The sequence below is a fragment of the Scleropages formosus genome, chromosome 4 (assembly GCF_900964775.1).
Source record: "Scleropages formosus chromosome 4, fSclFor1.1, whole genome shotgun sequence".
Classification (NCBI taxonomy): domain Eukaryota; kingdom Metazoa; phylum Chordata; class Actinopteri; order Osteoglossiformes; family Osteoglossidae; genus Scleropages; species Scleropages formosus.
In genome coordinates, this window is record NC_041809.1 from 2,385,900 (window position 1) to 2,404,654 (window position 18,755).

Here is an 18,755-nt window from a genome sequence, read left to right on the forward strand (position 1 = left end):
TTGAGAATCTCTGAGCTCCAGTGTTGAGTCTCAGTGTGAGTGTCAGTGGGAGCACTCGTGTTGCTGCAGGTCCTCCTGCCCAGGGACACGACACGACACACTCCATTCCACTCCATTCCACTCCACTCCAGTCCACTCCTGAGTTCGGCAGCTTTCTGAGCGTGCGGCACTTGGCTACTCCCTGCACTGCGTTTTACACCGTTTTACACCACTTCCCACCAGCGGATCCCGGAGCCCCAACAGTAAGTCTCTTTTTCTCTGTGTTTCTGCGCTTCTCCCTCGGGCACGAGCTGCACTTTCGCGCTCCGTTTCATCGTAAACGCCGAGCCCGCGTGTCCGCGCCCTGTGAGCGCGCTCAGCTCGCGCTCTCCCGGTGCGTCCGCGTGTCTCGCGCCGCTGGGGGCTTCGTTCCGTCCAGCTGCCCGGTTTGCGGACCTCTGCAGGCTTCTTGGTGATGGGGGGGCTGCGCTGCGAAAGCCAGTCGGGACTCGAAACCGCAGCCGCGCGGGGTGTGAAACGATTTAAAATCATCATAAGATGAGAAAAGATTAATTATCGGCGTTTTAACGACTTGGTTACGCTTTGATCGGAGCCGCACGAGGACGGCGGGGCTTCGGGGAACCGGCGGGGATTAAACAACAGTTAATAATAATATTAATAATAATACTGATGCCATGACGTTTTACTCAGTGCGGGCTCTCCGCTAAATGCCGCTAATAACATAAGGGTCCGGAGCTCCGGGGGGTCTAGAGCTCAGCTGCACCTCCCTCGCCCAGGGCCACTGACTATTACAAAGGAAGGAGTATGAAGGGGGTCTGGAACAGACGTCCGCTTGGATGGGGACTCGACCCTTAGGAAGAAGCAGCGGCACGCGGGAGACAAGGGAAACGACGTGGCATCGTTTTCCAGCCCCTTGTCATGACTTGTCTCCTTTTCACCCAGTGCTTTCTAACACCTTCCAAACATGGTAAACCGCAGACCTACCGGGAGCACCTTCGCAGCATCTCCCTGCACTTTTTCCACGGGCACCAGGTTTGCGTGCTGTTTGCGACCCTCGGGCCCCTCCATCCGCACCACTTTATTCCCTTCGGTGTCAGAGCGCAGGAGGTTTGAGGTGGAGGGGCTGTGGGTGATGGAGCAGCAGGAGAAGTCCAGGTGCCAGTCAGTCAACTTTCCTCCCCGTGGATCCAGATTCTTGGGCATCGGAGTCGACTGCAGGTAGCTGGGGGTCACGGGTCCCATCGGAGCGTCAGTTGTGTCCACATTTGAGAAAAGAGCGAGGGGAGCGTGGTGGCACAGTGGGTCGGACCGGGTCCTGCTCTCCGGTGAGTCTGGGGTTCGAGTCCTGCTTGGGGTGCCTTGCGAGGGACTGGCGTCCCGTCCTGGGTGTGTCCCCCTCCAGCCTTGCGCCCCGTGTTGCCGGGTTAGGCTCCGGCTCCCCATGACCCCATATGGGACAAATGGTTCAGACAGTGCGTGTGTGAGAGATCCAGCACCTAATGGCCCAGGAGTTCTTGACTTGAGATGTTTCTCTAACTGGAGGCTGGAGCTCATGATTAACTTAATTTTTCCACTGAATGTTTTAAACAGCAGATCAATATATAAAAGAAGCGAATTGGATGGTTGCTGTTAAGGGGCCATTGAGTGCATAGAAGTCTGTTCTTGTTGAATGTTGAGTCCTCGTGGTGTAACGGGCTGCAGGTGTCCGCTGTCATCTGATCGCGGTACCGTGCAGCAGGAGAAGGTGGTATCCTGCTTTTCGGGAAGCGTTTTAACGGGAAATAAGAACGCTAGTGGCCAAGTACGTTTGGACATAGAAGGAATTTGACACGGCGATGCTCCTTCAGACACGCTGAACATCCAGAACAACATGTGGTGGAACAGAGTGCTGAACAGAACTAACCTTGAAGGAGGTGCAAGAAATAATGTGGAAACAGTGAAGCTACAGATGACACCTAGTGCAGTTCACTGAATCTATAGCAACAGTGGAATATTATTAAATATTAATAGACAGTGGGTAGCACAATAGTTAGAGCTGCTGTTTTTGGACCCAAAGGTTGCAGGTTTGCATCCCACTTCCAGCTGTAGTACCCTTGAGCAAGGTGCTAACTATAAATCGGTGCAGTAAAATTACCCAGGTGTATAAATGGATAAAATAATTGTCATCCTTGGAGAAAAGTGTCAGTGAAATAAATGTAGATGCAATGTCTATTTAAAGGGGTGTATAGATGATGATGTGCACTTCAGAGGCTGATTAGGGACACTGCTAGGGGCTTTTTTTCCCCCATGTTGTCGAGTCCTTATTGCGCTGTATCACTTCCCAGAAGGGAGGGACGGGAACAGGACAGGGGAGGTCCACCATCACATTCGGATATTTACTGATTCCAAAGTCTCTTCCCCAGACTGAATATTTACATTATTTTAATCACTGTAACCTGCAGTACAAGCAAATGTTTTGTTTGTTCACGCAGGTGTTGACAGTTTCGTTGTAGTAGTAAAAGAAGATGCGCAATTTTCTCAATAACTCCTCTACTGGGTCCATCTGACCTCTATGATCTTGAATGCAGGATGTTTATAATTCCCCCACGTACCTGCGTCCTGGCGGCAGACAGGTGTGAGGATGAGGGATGGTGCGAGACCCCGCTGCAGAGGTGGTCCTTTTTTTAGGACGAAAGGGCACCACGTCAAGTTAACAAACAACTCGCAACACCTGGAAGAGCCTGGCTGTGATCCAGAGGCGCCAGGCACCTTTTCCCAAAAGGGAACCGCAACCCCGGAACCTGCAAAGTGCTGAGTTTTAGATACCATTAGAGATGAGTAACACGACACACCTCTGGAAAGCGTCAGTGAACCGCAGGTGATCACAGCTGGATTGTTTGGCGGCGTTTCATGCAGAGAGATGAGATTATGGAGAGAAAGGCTTCCAGCGACAGAGCACATGAACCGGAGAAGCTGCCCGCAGCAACATGCCAGGTGTGTAACATCAGCTTTCCACACACACACACACACACACACACACACACACACACACACACACACACACACACACACACACCTCTACCTACTGCGCTCACTGATTTACGGCCAAGTCCTAAACGCTCCGATTCTACAAAACGAATGCAATGTTATTGTTTTATAAATAATCCAGGTTGGTTATGATGAAGAATAGAAAGGAAAGCAATATCTGCTGAACACCAGCTCAGGTTTGTGCTCGGTAGTTTGTCCATTGACACCGTAACGCACGGCCTGGGCAGCAGGTGGCGCAGCGGCTGGAGCGTTTCCTTCCAGTCAGCAGGTCTCAGGTGTGAGTCCCACCACCTTTGATCAAGGTACTTACTCAACTGATGCAGTAAAGAATTACCCTGCTGCATAAGTGGGTAAATCAGCGTAAGCAGCTTAGTGTACAACCTAATATTACAAGTCACTTTAGAGAGAGGTATCAGCCAGATGAAGAATAGCCCCATATGATGGGATGGCTAGTGAAGTACCCATATGATGAAGTCTCCCCAGGAAAAAAGTATAGGAAGAATTTTTCCTCGTCTTGCTCTCCTGCTCAGACGCAGAGGACTGGGAAACCCCCAGGGCCCCCCTTCTAGCACCGCTCTACGGTCCAACAGAAAGGACGAAGGGCAGGTTTCTGTTTGGAGAGGGAAGAGAAAAAAAAAAAAAAAAAAAAAAAAAAAAAAGACTCTGCACTGCTGCGCCGCCGGAGTCATGACAGATTTTTGGCAAACGGCTCCTTCGTATGGAATTTAGCCAGAGCAGGCGCTCGAGACGCAGCTCCTCATGTGAGGGGCTGCATGTGTTTGAGCTTGTCCCAGCTTGGTCTTAGAGGGCTGCAGGAAGCCCGAGACAGGCAGCGGAGGGAGGGAGGGAGACGGGTGTCGAAACACAGCACGGACAAGGGGGCGGCCCGTTGACTCTCAGGAGTGCTAGAGTGAACCCGTGGGGTGACCTATAGAGCGAGGGCGTTGCAGGGAGGTCAGGTCAGCATCGCTGCCTCAGCGGCTCCTCCTGTCTGGTCTCAGGAGGTTGTTCTACCAAAGCAGGAAACGAGCGACGCACCTCATTCTGAATAACGTGCTCCCGCCATGGATGCCTAGATGGTTTCTTCTCAGGAGCTCCTTGTCTTCCTTGGAGGAAAGGATCATCAACTGGAAGCAGGCGGATGGCCAGACGCTCCTCAGTTTGGCCTTCGCTTGCATCAGTGTGAGAAACATCATCTGGAATTTAACCATCTTGTCTCAGTGAAGAACTCTCACTTTACCTTTGACTCTCGTGCTTTTGGTGTAAACGTTACCCCTCTAGCCAGCAGTAGATTCTGGAATAAACTACAGTCTAAACAAAGCAAGCTGTTCAATATGAGCCGAGGCATTTTTTACGTGAAATAATTATAGTACAAGGAACGTTATATGGAGAGGAAATGTTCCCAAAGTCACAACTTCACCTGGACTGGACATTCGGACAGCAGCGCTCTAGTTTTATCAGTTACCCTGTATTTTTCTTGCCAAAGACCTGATAGTTTTCATTTTGCTTCCTGCAGCACAGAATATGACGTGTGAATAATCTCAGGTCATAAAATCTTAATCCAGCTGGGATTACAAAGTATATTCAAGTCCAAACAGTTATTGAAGACTAGGGTCAGCAGGTGGCATACTGGTTAAAGCATCATCTTACAGTCAAAAAACCCATCTTCAAATCCCAATAGTACCTTTGATCAGTAATGACAGGTAAAATTACTCTGCTGTACAAGTGGGTAAATCACTGCAGATAGCTGAATGTAGAAACGTAAGTGTTAAATCACTTTGGAGAAAAGCGTCAAATTAATGCAAGACCAAACCTATTCTCGTATGGTCTGGAGAAAAAGTCTGTCCTCTACAGGTGACACATGGCTCATGTTTCTCAGCAGGTGCGACCGAGGATCCCAGAGCCGGACCTCCGACTGAGTGGCTGGACCAGACTGAACTCCCATCATGCACACAGCTTCGCTTCTCACCATCTATATGGGTAGGATCTCCAATTATCCGTCGTGGAGCAAGAGACCACAGTGAGAAGAGAACCATGAAGGACTGTGCTGCAACTCTTTCAAAGATCACTCTTCAGCCTCGTTGCTGTCTCGTCATACACCTCATGCCACCACAGGAATTCCATCGATCCACCCAGATCGATCAGACCGGCGATGCAAGTTGCCAGACATCGCACCTCCCAGATCGCACTTATTCCAAATAAATATCCAAACTGCAGTTTTACACCAGCCTAACAGAGGATGTGCATGGGGTGTGTGAAGAAAGAATACCACAGAAACATAAACACTCACCACACCTTCATAAGCCCACAGACAGACTTGTCATGTTTGCGAAACACTGGCTTAGAAAAAGTGTAATAATGTGAGGTTCTTACGGTCTGTATTTATAGTATAAACACCCACTGAAGAACAAATCCGGTCATCAGCGCACCTGCCACACACTGTTTACACTAATCTGCAAAGAAGGCACCATAGAGCACCGTACAAAGCCCTGTAATGATCCGTTGGCGGTCCTTTCTCCCTCTGTTGCTCCAGTGCTGCTTTTCGCCGGCGGTGGAGAGGCGAAGCCGAATGAGCATAAGAACAAGAAGCCAAAACAAGGTCAGTATACGACAGTGACGAAGCAGACATTCAAATCAGACAACTTCATGAGAGCCTCTGCATTCAGCAATCGCTCTGCTTCTGCTTCTTCTCCATTCCTAGTGGTGCCCTCCATAGAATGTAACACGAGGGCTGGAAAGATCAGCCACCCCGAGTTCATCGCCAAGTGTCCGGCTCGCTGCAGGGAGACAAAGGAGCCGGTGTATGGCACGGGGATCTACGCATCCATCTCCAGCATCTGCAATGCTGCCATCCATGGGTGAGCTTGGGTCCAGGAGGAGGTGCTTTGGCCATAGGAGGTGCTCAAGCCTTCTCGCAAAATTTGGCCAGGACATGTCAGAGTCTGAGGGTTAATGTCTAAATCCATGGTAATAAAAAGGTGCCAAACCTAGTAGCGGCTCGTGCCAAGATTTCCAAGCACGATTCTGATGATGTTTTTCCAGTGGGATCATCACCAACTCAGGAGGGAAGGTCATTGTGAAGAAGATGGCTGGACAGGTACCCTACAAGGGCAGCTTGTCCCACGGCGTCCGCTCCCTGTCTCTGCCCAAGTGGAGGGAGTCCTTCATAGTCTCCGGTATCACCGTCTGCAATGTTCTCAGTTATTTATCAACCAAAATGACTGTCATAGTTCAGAGTGTTACCCTTTGACCTCGATATTTTCTCGAATCAAGTTCTGTTGACAAACCGGCTAACAGTAGCAGGGTCCTGCATGACAGGTCCAGGGCTATACTACCTGCACAGAGCTTTTGAGTCATCAGAAACACCTCTGGGCTGAAGATCATGAGGTTCTGAAATCATGGTGCAGATTCTGCTGTGTTTTATCTCCCCCGTCAGTGGGCAAACTGAATAAGGGTGTGATGTACCCGTCAACGCTGGAGTACACCACCACACGTCCACCTGAAGCAGGTGAGAAAGACGTTCCATGGCATCAGTCAAGCACCAAAGGGCCACCTGCTACCAGCTTTGTTTACAATGCTTTGTAATGATCCCGTAGCATACCCCACTGATGGAAAGACGTATAAATCTTTGGAAAGGCATATTTCAAGCAATTAAAAGACAACCAATTTAAGGGACATGAGCTCACAGACTTGGAACTCAGATGAAAATTGAGTAACTCCTCATCTAGCCTTTACTCCAAACAGCAGTACAGGACGTGCAGGATTTCACTGCACGCAGCTCATCTTTTGCTGACGTTAACGCAAAGCTGAATAGGCTGCTGTAGTGTTCCAGTGTGAAGGTCATGAGATAGGGCACTGCACAGTTAGTGCGGCTTCTTTGTTGAGTCTGTGGCAAGGAGCTGCTGCCATTACAGTGTGCCCACACCCATGGTTTTGCTGAAGAATGTGAAGGCCGGTGATGTGTAACCAACACATTTGGTTTCAAGGCAAAGCTATAAAATGTGGGAGTTCCAGTAAAAGCTGTTTTTCCCATCTCTTCGTCCATCCTTCTTCCCACAGCTACGAGAGAGTTCAAGAGCATCCTGGCCACCGCAGTGCCGCCGGTACTGCCACAGACAACCACGACCCCTCCGGAGCCCCCCACAACCACCGTCATCACCACTACAACTTCTACAACAATGCCAACAACCACCCCATTTTCCCCTTCCACCAGCACAGCCAAACCCCGTGCCGTGGTCCACAAAACCAGAGATGCAGGTTAGTCCCTCAAACACACTTTTCTTGTGCTGATGGAGAGGAGTTGAGGAGCTGGCAAGAGGAGTTCCATAGCTGACATGATGAAGTCTTCTGTGTATCCAGAATATGCAGTAGCCATAGTTAGAGCACTATATCCAACAAATCCATGGATCTCTCTCTTCGGGAAGTCTCCACTTCCGCTTTTGGACAGCAGCATGGACCATGGCAGTTGTGTCTCCTCCACTTGGTCTTAGTAATTCCATTTTGGCACAGATCCATTTATATAGCCATAGCGATGAGAGAGGGGGCTGGTCCAGAAAGCCCCTGAGGTCAAGTCAAATCCATTGAGATGGATGGAGCCTACCTTTCTGAAATGCAACTCTGTGTCCTCCCGTCCAGGCAGCAGTCACCCCTACTTTGCATCACTGGCGGCCGCGGCAAGCGCCAGTAAGTGCAAGCATACCTGCTGGTGCTCAGGTGGTTGAAAGCATGAAGGGTGATGGGTGCACGACTGGGATTTTGGGGCATGCTTTGGCGACGGGTTCATGGCGGTGGTCCTTGGAATTTGGGTTCAGCTCTGGCTGATGGATCCATTGTTTGGTGGTGGGCCTACAACTTTGTGTTTGGGTCCAGAGTTGGTCTTTGGGCCCACAGCTGGGAACTGGTGCGATTAGTCTGGTCTTTGTCCTGGTTGGTCGGTTGGTCGATCGGTCAGTCGGGCACTCCTAAGCAGGTTCAGTAGAGTCCTGTTCTTGTTTTCATTATGGGTTCCGCTTTAATGTTTGCTGTAACCCTAACCCAATAAAGAAAACAGGACATGCATGAAACCCTGTAGATTAAAAAACAATCGCTAGAAGTTTTTAACTTTCTTGGTATTTATTCCTCCTGTGATGTTATTTTTAAAAGTTAAGAAATTCTTTCCAAACACCAAAAAGGGTGAACGTGACCTCTGTGAAACACAGCTTTGAAGGAGTTTATAAACCATGTGAACCGTCTCCTTGTTCTCAACACTGGCTTTAGGGCAGGCAAAGGACAGTCAGGGAGAGGGACCAGCTCAAGGTATGTCCAGCAGTGGGGTTTCATTTGGAAGTAATCTGACAAGCAGTACAACCAGAAGAGAGAGACTAACCAGCCCTAAAACCGTCTCACAAGCTTTCAGAAGCAGCTCCACCCTTTTGAGCAGAAACGCACCTCGCACCCACCCAGGTAACTCGTGCTTCTGTCCCCCTGGTGAGAGAGTTCTACCTAAACTTGCTCCGCGAGAGTCTCACACCATCAGCCTCTTTGTTCTTGTGCTGTCCTCTGTACTGAAGTGTGCAACGCCGCCACACGACACCCGCCGCCACCCCCACCCATCCTTTTGTCCCGCAGGGTGTCCCACACTCTGTATGTGCACAGCTGTTTGCAAGATGTTTGCACAGCCGAGCTGCCAGGGCAGAGGTGCCCCGGCCCCTTTTCGACTCTGGATTGAGCCGGTTCTGTTCTGAGGTCCCACACGGACCCTGCGACACTTTCTGCATCCAGGAGAAACGGATCACAAAGCTGGTTCGGTGACACATTCATGTTTTCCCTCTGTGGAAAACGTGTCTTGATCCATCAGCTTCTGTCACTCAGAAGTGAGCACGGACTGCAAGATAGTGACGATATCCAACCTGCGTCAAAAGCAGCCAGGAAATGTCTTCACCAACTACTGTGCAGCTATTTTGAATATTTCAAAGCTTTTAAGTGCTGTTTTTTTGGGACCATGAATCGGAAGCTTAGGAATCACTGCAAAAAAGTGATGCAGCACTGGCCCAGCTGTGACCTGGCCGACGCGTAAGCAACGTACGACCCCTGGCAGCAGGCAGCGGTCCTGCTTTCTCACCACACCTGATCTATTCTCCGCACCTTCTCAGGTCTGCGCAGGCAAGATGCAGGATCTGCGCCGAGGAGGTCGCCGGGTGCTCTCCCTGGCCCAGGTCAGCCTCCGCCTCCAGTTCCTCCGTATTTGGCACCCAAAACAACAGGCCACAGGTTGGACAACGTAGGTCGATACTGAGACAGGTGGAGTGCGCCACAAGCCCCACTACTACACCCCTTCAGCTACCGTCACCTTCACCGTGGTGACTTCTAGTAACTTCCAAAGCCTGCTCGTTCCAGTAGCCGCAGAAGTGCTCGGCTCAGGCCGCTGCGGATTAACTGCTGTTTGTTTAATTACAAGGATAGGGAGGGAGCGAAAGAATGTCGGCTGTGCTGCCGCGACAAAAACAATGAGCCGCCTTTGTCTCCGTTCTGTTCTCAGCTGCAAAATCAGCTTCTAGCCCTCGAGGGAGTCAGCAGGCAGTTCAGTCCAACCCCAGTAAGTATACCGTATACAGACCAGGTGAGCCGATTCATCATACCCATATTTGTACCAAGGGCCTGGACCCGAGCTCAGCAGGTTTGGGGAAGACTGAGGATTTGTCACCCATGGTCACGTGAGAAATGTGGTTTTGTTCTTCTAGTTAAATAAAGCTTTGAGGTATAAAGGAGGTATACCATGCTGTCAAAGCTGCAGCACACCCATTAGTGTCCACGTGTAAACTGATGGTTTCTCAACACCAGAAGGTGCCACTGACCCCTTTACTGGGCATTTGTTCACATAAAACTTCTGTAGTAAACCTTGTATATTTATGCAAATTGTTCAAATAGGACACTGAAGATTCCGATCACCCTCCCTGCTGTGATCAGTTTAACTAGATGATTCTGAGCCCCTTTTCACATAGTCGACAAAGGGGAAAATAATTAATCTCAGAAACCAGGCTGGCGCCCATTGTGGCACCATAGATGCCACCACGATGACCATCGTCTCCTGTGTCACAACAAGTCTGTTCGGAAGGCTTGAAGCTGGCGCCTGGCGGCTCTCACCCCCCTTTCGCCTTGTACATACTCCCCTCGGCCGCTGCAGCTCCCACGCCATGCGTCCCCTTGGCGCGACAGCCAGCGCCACCCCTGGCCCCGCTGTCAACACAAGCACGCTTCGCTGGCTGGCACTTTGTTGAAGAGGGAGCCAGTCGGTTGCACCCTCCGGTTCTTCTGTGACACCAGGGTCTGCCAGCATTTAAGGGTCGCTAAGCCTGTCATTTGCCTTTAGAGTGTTAAAGCTGCTCCTTGCTGTCCACTGTAGCTTCCACACTTGGATGTTGCTAGGTGGACGTTTTCAGCTGGGAAAATTTGAAACATCGCCGTTCCTCAGTGGCCCTGGACGTGGAGCTCAGGGTAGACGCTGTGTAAACAGGTCCTGACCGTATTTTGATTCGGGCCATTCAAATGGATTTAAGGGCTGTCAGAGTCACACACAGGGGTCAGCAGCCGCCCGAGGGACCAATTGGAGGCAAAAAAAAAAAAAAAAAACCCATTTCTCACTGTCACATGGACACCTCTAACATCTCCAGCTGCAGCTTCTCTCCACTGGTGATGCTGAGCTTATGCGGCTGGAAAATGGAAAAACAACAAATCCATTCATCAGCTAAAATCTGCTTGTTGACCCTTCCTTGATCTGACCTTGCTGGGCTGCTTGCCTTCTGTATTCCAAATAACCGAGACGTCAAGCATCCAGCGGTCAGGCCACATCTTTCTCTCCAGCAGCGCTCCTCACGTCCTGTTCCGGGGTCTGCGGCGTTTTCAGCATTTCTTCCGTCTAAGCAGAACAATCATTTGCACCGCAGTCCCCGGAATTCACACTAGAGCTGAGCTGCCCTGCTCCATGAGATGGTTTTGTGGCACTGGCTACTGCGACAGCATTGACCGTTTGCTTCTGCTTGAATCTTTTGCATCAGAAAGCAGCTCTGTGATTTCCCATGCAGCTTTCTCTAGGAGGGAATGGCCGCCCTCCTCGTACCTGCACCGTGACTGGTTTGCTGCTCCGCGATGGCCAACAGGTATCACATGGAACTGAAAAGGCCCGCATACGTCCACGTGTGACCGAGTCAAAGGTTTCACTGAAGGCCGGGTGAAATGTGACATAAAACTACATAAATAGAGATGAAAATAGGGACATTTTATGTAATAAGTGTTATAAAATATTTACCAGATATTAAACTTTAATCTAATTAATTTAGCTAAACTTAAAAAAAATATCTGCACCAAATCAAAGAGCCTCCAAGCTGCTTTAAAGCCTGTGCATTTCAGCTAATAATGCTGAAAAATTAAATTAAAAAAAAAAACATAAAACTATGCACTTTTTAAAAAAATGGTAAAACCCACATAAATAAGAGATGACCACTTCCACTTGGTGAATTCTGGTGCAGCAATATCACTAAGCGTCGAGTGCTGATCATCCCACCCCTCCCTTCTCCTCCACGTTCAGACTTCAGTCACAGTCATCCAGACTCAGGGCACATCTGGACCCAACCGGAGGCACCACTGGCTGCAGGTAAGGCAGAAAGGGAGGTGTGCGCTTTGGGGAAGTCAAACTTCATGGCAAAGCTCGGTTTATCCTCGCTTGGATTCCGTGCCGGGTACCTTGAGGTTTTAGACATTTTCATTTAGAAGTCCAATTCCTCAAGTACAAGGGAACATAGGTAAGACACACAGTCATCTTTTTCTTGCGGGAAAAAAGCGATGACTATAGCTGAATACAAATACTCATACTGTGGTAAAACATGGTGATGTTTGGCCCCTGGGTGGCTGGCTGGCTGGCTTTGTGAAAGCCCGACCACAGTCATGAAAATGCCCACGTGCATCTTGCGAGGATGCACCAGGATGGCACCGCTTGCCGCTTACTGAACTACATGCTATTTCCCTCCAGTAGAGAACCACAGACCCGAACGATCCGAGTTTGACAACTGGCGATTTAACTTTGGATACCACGGTAAGTGGCTTTTTTGTTTCACTTGAGGGAAACCGTACAGGCAGGTTAGTTCGGTTTGGTTGTTTTCACACAGGAAACAACATGCTGAACATTTTCTTTGTGGCTATTTGACAAGCTTCGTAGGAGTAGAGTTTTGGGATGTATCTTCACCAAAACCCGGGAGAAGGAAAAAAAAAAAAAAAAAAAAACCATCTGAAATTGTTGTATAGACACCAAACCAGAAACACTCCAGAAAGAGCTTGTCCAAAGCACTCCGGGGAGCGGTTCCAAAAACTGCTCTAAATGACTCGAAAACATTACACATCATTTACAGAAAATACATCTGACACTTTTCTCCAAAGTGACTTGCAATGTTAATCTGCCTACAATTATTTACCCATTTATACAGCTGGGTAATTTTACCGGAGCAATTTAGGGTAAGTACCTTGCTCAAGGGTACTACAGCTGGGGATGGGATTTAAAATTGCCGTCAATAGATTAGAGTACAAACCAAATCAATAGTTGAAAGAAGGTGTCAGATAAATTAATGAATAATAAAGACTCTGGGTGACAGAGAGAATAAATATCTGAAAACATCAACACATTTCATTAGGAATATATTTTTCAGCACTTGGTATGTTGTACAAGACTAGTCCTGTGCCCGTACTTTTACCGTGTAACTTCATGCTGCCCCAAATATTTTCATATGAGCAAATCCATAGCCCAGTATAGAAAGGTTACCTAATCCAATCAAGCCCAAGTACGATGAAAGAAACCACAAGTATGTTGTGGGCTGATCGTAAAGGAGATTCGTTTTTAGCATCTCGTCCATTTTTGATACCAGCAAACAAACTACACGTTTCGGGATCCATGGAAGAAACCACGTATGGAGCAGTGACAAGACACCAGATGGCATCTGTTGGGTGTTTTATTTTTGTTTTTTGAAGATTACAGGGCACGCCGTGCATTTTTGTTTGCGAGACTCTCGAAGCATCTAAATTAAAGTGTGCCTGTTTTGGATCAGCTCGGAGCAGCTATTTAGGACACACCCACACAAATAAAATGCACAGCGGTGTAATTTAGAGTGATACCCAGTTGCACCAGACGGGCCACTGCAAGTCAAGCACTGCCATCGATTTTCTGCCCGGCGTTCTGGGTGACCTCAGGTGCAACTCTCTCAGCACTTTTCCTCATTGCTCTCTTACGCATTTTCAGCATCCAGATCAGGGGATCCAGACAACAGCAGGAAGACCCCCGCTGAGGTGTCCCACACCGCAGGTAGGGCCCGAGGCTCCGCCCACACTTCCCATCCCCATCCATATCCATCAAAGCCATCATCCGATTCTCCGTGTCGAGACATGACACGGTGGTTCAGCCTGTATAGCGATGTCATTTTGGTGCTGCAAGAAAGGGGCTCGTTTGCAAACTTTGCAACCACCCTGCCTTGTGTCACCACACAAATTTAAACCAGAAAAGGAAACTGCAAACACAAACTTTGATGTGCAACTTAACAAGTTATCCTTTGGGATCGATAGAGTTCTCACTCATTCAACGTGAGTACAAAATGCCTCCATCACGCCGATGATGACCCATCATTAGATGGAGCTGGATTTTTATTCTTTTCTACAACCCCAGAATAACACATAACCTCTACAATATCTTCAATGCAGTCGAATTCACCGATGCCTGGAAGCCAGAAGGTAGTCCCTTGGACTCAGGTAAGACTGCTCACTGCCCTCCGTGGCTCCGTAGGGCTTCCTCAACATTGCGAATGTCCTGCTGGGACCGGTTTGTGCTCAAAGTTGGCTGTGTGGACAAAGCACCCCACTATACACCCTACCACTTTTCCGGAACACGGTAGCAAGAACACACAAGCCTGAACATAACTGCGGCAGCTTGTCGTACACAAAGATCCAGTAAGAGCATGGCCCTCGTGCAGTCAAAGGCAGAACTGAACCTACGACTTCCTGAAGCTGGCTGACTGGCGTCCCCTTCTCTCAGGGTTCGGCTCACGTGAACAAGACTCCCTCCTGAGGGTCTCGGAGCCCATCTCTCAGGGAAACCCAAGTAGGCATCGCACAACAAAGCACGATCTCAATTTTCTTCTGCTCTCCTGAGATGACTCAGTAACCACTGGTGTTTTTTATTCCCTGTGTACCGCGGTGATGCTTGGGCCACACGCTTACAGACTGCAAGGTAGACATCGCCTTCCTGATGGACGGCAGCTGGAGCATCGGGAAACGCCGCTTCAAGATCCAGAAAGACTTCCTGTCCGAGGTGTCACAGGTCATCAATGTGGGCGTGGCCGGTCCCATGATGGGCATCATCCAATACGGGTACTTGGCCGTGCCGCGTCGCCCAAGGCCCTTGACCTCGCTCTCACCCCAGTGAGAAGTGTGCCTCTAGTCCACACAATAGCGCACTGTGTGAAACGCTTACGGGGAAAACCGAGCATTCAGCAGGTTGTAGGAGGGTAATGTTACTGTAAATATTACTTCCTGTCTCCTTTGTGAATGTTGCTCTGTGAATGTATAGAGGATCCATTCAGTACATATTACCAGGTGGCTCAGGCCTGAGTTAGGAGTCGCTGAACGATTGACATACAGGGGTTACATTAGATCTCGTCACAGGTACACGTGTAACTGTGAGCGACTGAAGGTGTTCATTACATCCACTGTAACCAAACCTCCTCCCCCTGCTGAACTAGAGATGACCCTGTGACTGAGTTCAGCCTGAAGTCTCACACCAGCTCCAGAGAGTTGAAAACTGCTATAGAGAAGATTGCCCAGAAGGGGGGGCTCTCCAACGCGGGTGAGTGTGTGTTGCAGTGCTTGGATGCTGTTACATGAACTACAGCCTCATAAACTTGCATAAATTGGGCAAGCGGTACAACTCCGGATAAGTGAAAATCTGTATGGCGAACATCTCAACAGTCCACAGCAACTTAGCCCCTACGCTGGAACAGCTGGTAGCGTCGCACTTAGAGCTGCTGCCTTTGAACGCAAAAGTTGCAGGTTCCAATTCCACCTCTAGCTATAGAACCCTGGAGCAAGGTGCTTACCCTAAATAGCTCTACTGAAGTCACCCAGCTGCAGCAATTAGTAAATAATTGTAGGTAGAGTAACATTGTGAATTCATTTGGAGAAAAATAGCTAAAATCAATTAATGCAATTCTGTCAGTACAGAAATATAAGCAATGTTAAATTTTTGCACCAAGAGTGCAGTCGACACATCAAATGTGTTGACAATGAAACTGAGTGCAAGTTTGCCATCTGCACACTGAGCACTTGTGGTGAAGGTAGGCCTGCGGTGCCCCTTTGCGGTCCTGCAGGAAAGGCCCTCGCCTACATCAACAAGCACTTCTTCGCCGACGCCAATGGGAACCGGGGCGGGGCACCCAACGTGGCCGTGGTGCTCGTGGATGGCTGGCCCACGGACCGGGTGGAGGAGGCATCGCGTCTCGCCAGAGAGTCTGGAATCAATATCTTCTTTGTGACCATCGAGGGCCCCGATGACACCGAAAAGCAAAATGTGGTGGAGGCCAACTTTGTGGAAAAGGTACAGTAGCGCAGGGTTCAAACTGGGAGGATGGAGGTCCAGCCAATGAGGCGGGTGTCAACAACAGATACACAAACACCATTTTTGAATAGACACGAGCACCGTAACTCAACCGCTGGGTTTGGAGGAGAAGAAGAAAAATGAGAGTTGTAACCAGAGAAAACCAAACAGGACTTTGAGTAACACACAACCAAACTTTGATCCACCCCCTAATTGGCTGGAGTTTGCAGCACGTAGCATTTAGATCACAAATGCATCCTCATTATCAACTTCAAAGCTAGAGGTTCAAGCTGATTAAAGAGAATATCTTTCTGCAAATTCCTTCCGTGCCCTTACCGCTCGGTCCACATGCCCTCGTCTGCAGGCGGTGTGTCGCACCAGCGGCTTCTTCTCGTTGGCGGTGCCCAGCTGGTTCAACCTGCGCAAGGCGGTGCAGCCCTTGGTGAAACGCGTCTGCGACACGGACCGGCTCGTGTGCAGCAAGACATGCCTGAACGCCAACGACATCGCCTTCGTGATCGACGGCTCCAGCAGCGTGGGCACGGGCAACTTCCGCACGGTGCTGCAGTTCGTGGCCAACGTGACGCGCGAGTTCGAGATCTCGGACACGGACACACGAATCGGTGCCGTGCAGTACACCTACGAGCAGCGGCTGGAGTTCGCCTTCAGCCAGCACTCCACCAAAGCGGAGGTGTTGGCCGCCATCAAGCGCATCAACTACTGGAGTGGTGGGACGAGCACCGGTGCGGCCATCACCTTCGCTGCAGAGCAGCTCTTCAGCAAGTCCAAGCCCAACAAACGCAAAATCATGATAGTTATTACAGATGGGCGTTCCTATGATGACGTCCGGGCCCCTGCCTTGGCAGTCCAGCGCTCTGGTGAGTGGTTGGGTGAAGGGGCTCAGGGAGGTGGCTATACCACCAGGACATGAGCAGTGCAGTTAAACGGCGCCGGGAAATGACAGGAGCTCATGTGCCTCCCTTTACAGGCGTCATCGCGTACTCCATTGGCATCGCCTGGGCAGCACAGGAAGAGCTGGAGTACATCGCCACGGACCCCGACAAGGAACACTCCTTCTTCGTGGACGAGTTCGATAACCTCTACAAGTACGTGCCTAAGATCATCAACAACATCTGCCAGGAGTTCAACTCACAACCGCGGAACTGAGCAGCGAAGACTCGACGAGGAAGGTCAGGTAGCTGGACAAGGGGACGACTGGGTTTCAGTTTTTTTTTTTTTGTATCCATGAGGGGTATTTCTTCTAAACGTCTAGCTGATGCAGGGAATGTGAGGCTTCTGACAAGTTCCAGGTTGATTATGGGTGTGAATCAAAGAAATTGGATACCGTCACGAGGTATTTCGGGGGCAACACTGTTTGAAAGACAAGGAGATCCTACGGCCGTTGAAGGATCCTTGTTTGTCTGGCAACTGCTTTAATACCTACTATAAGGTCATAGCTTTTCTGAAAAACTAACCGAGGGACAGCAGGCACCTTTAAGGCAAAAATAATGAGCACTTATACCTACAGCTGGCTATGAAAGTGACTATTGCCCCTATAATGCGTTAACTTCAAGTGTGCATGTACTCATCACTTTTCAATGTTTTGAAGTGTAGACATACACAATATTTTCAGCGGCACAGAGGTACTGTTAACTATGCATGCAAAAAACTGTTTAAGCAACAATCAAAAGGCGAGATTCATAAATGAGGAGGAAACGAGTAGAAGCGAGAGTACTCGCACCCATTTCCTCTCATAACAACAAACTGTGACAACCACATGGCTTTAAAGTTTCTCCAGTAGGTTCTTCGGTTGCTTCCCCACTTAGCTGCTGCCCACTGTTCACACAATTTTATTTTAGCCTCAAAATATTTATATATACACAGCACTAATCTGTTTGTACATACAGAAACGTTCATATGCTTGTCATTTTTAGACGCAAAACATATCTGATTATTGTTTTACTTACATTTTTAATAAAATTTATTGAAAACTATGCAACTTGTATCTTACTATTGCCATGTCCAAGAGGTATGCAAGGTGAGGACAGAACCACCTGACCTTCATCGCTGATGAGTGACAACTGCCCAATAGTGAAAGATTTAAGTTAACTTTGGTGAAATGCACCGTTACTGAGGAGTCTCCTGATCAGGGCACTTGGGGAATTTTAAAAAAAAAAAAACTATTAAAAAACAATAGTACCAAATCACAAGAGAACACACATGTCAAACATACACATTCAATAAAATAGCCTTCATTTAGAACTGTAATTTAATTCAGCTGGTTAGAGCTGCTGCCTTTAGACCCAAAATGTTGCAGGTTCAAGTCCCACCTCCAGCTGTAGTACCCTTAAGAAAGGTATTTACCCTAAACTGCTCCAGTAAAATTACCCAGTTGCATAATTGGGTAAATATCTAAGTCGCTAAACATTATAAGTTGCTTTGGGGAAGACTGTCAAATAAATAAATGTAAAATCTCAGAACTAAAAGATGATGGGCATCTTGGCATTTGGCAGGATACCAAGCTGTCATGGTGATGGGGGAGCTACTGGGATGTGAACCATGACAGACTTGGCGGGGCACACTGAAGCGCTAGATGTCCAACCAAATGGCAGCAAATCCAAACCCCAATCTCAGTGCGCCATGGATCCAGTGAAACGTACTTGATGACAGTGGCAAAGTGACAAAACCAAAAGGGTTTTTTTGTATGCAGAAACTGACCTGAAAGCTCACATGAACAATGTTCCAGAGAAGGTACCTCAGCTGCAGTCTGGCTAGAAGATTCAAGGTTTTTTAAGGCTCAGTAAACAGCAGAGGCCTGTCTGGGTCTGTGAAACTGGGCATCCTTCGCTCTGGCAACCATCAAGACCAAGAGGCGTCAGTTTGGTTGATGCAGGTGGAGCCGACAAGGTTGAGAATCAAGAAACTGACCAAAGAGCTGTTCAAGGGTAGTTGAGGTGCTGCGTCCACAGGTGACTCTTTTAGCTCACTGCGTTTGTGCCACTTTATACTGGATACTGGCTCATAACAAGTAATTGATTGATTGATTGATTAAAGCCTAACAATACAAGCAGTTATTTCACTAATGCTTTTTTCCAAAGCAAATTGAAACTTTACACTGTGACTT

The 18,755-nt window shown here is 48.8% G+C and overlaps 1 protein-coding gene across 7 annotated transcripts; it reads left to right on the forward strand.

The window, feature by feature from the left end:
• Positions 1 to 17,622, forward strand: vit (vitrin). Of its 7 annotated transcripts, none has more exons than XM_018739974.2 (23): positions 1 to 242; positions 4,907 to 5,007; positions 5,561 to 5,626; positions 5,729 to 5,885; positions 6,070 to 6,203; positions 6,464 to 6,535; positions 7,087 to 7,284; positions 7,663 to 7,710; positions 8,284 to 8,322; positions 8,416 to 8,469; positions 9,159 to 9,221; positions 9,545 to 9,601; positions 11,088 to 11,162; positions 11,591 to 11,656; positions 12,032 to 12,094; positions 13,289 to 13,351; positions 13,744 to 13,791; positions 14,075 to 14,140; positions 14,262 to 14,409; positions 14,781 to 14,884; positions 15,405 to 15,631; positions 15,996 to 16,509; positions 16,620 to 17,622. In XM_018739974.2, the coding sequence occupies exons 2-23, from the start codon at positions 4,974 to 4,976 to the stop codon at positions 16,796 to 16,798; spliced, it is 2,475 nt and encodes an 824-aa protein (XP_018595490.1). In that variant the 5' UTR covers positions 1 to 242; positions 4,907 to 4,973; the 3' UTR covers positions 16,799 to 17,622. The 7 variants fall into 7 exon arrangements, with proteins under 7 accessions (XP_018595490.1, XP_018595492.1, XP_018595491.1 ...); XM_018739976.2 differs by having other exon boundaries at positions 12,035 to 12,094; XM_018739975.2 differs by having other exon boundaries at positions 4,910 to 5,007.
• Positions 17,623 to 18,755: the final 1,133 nt, after the last annotated feature.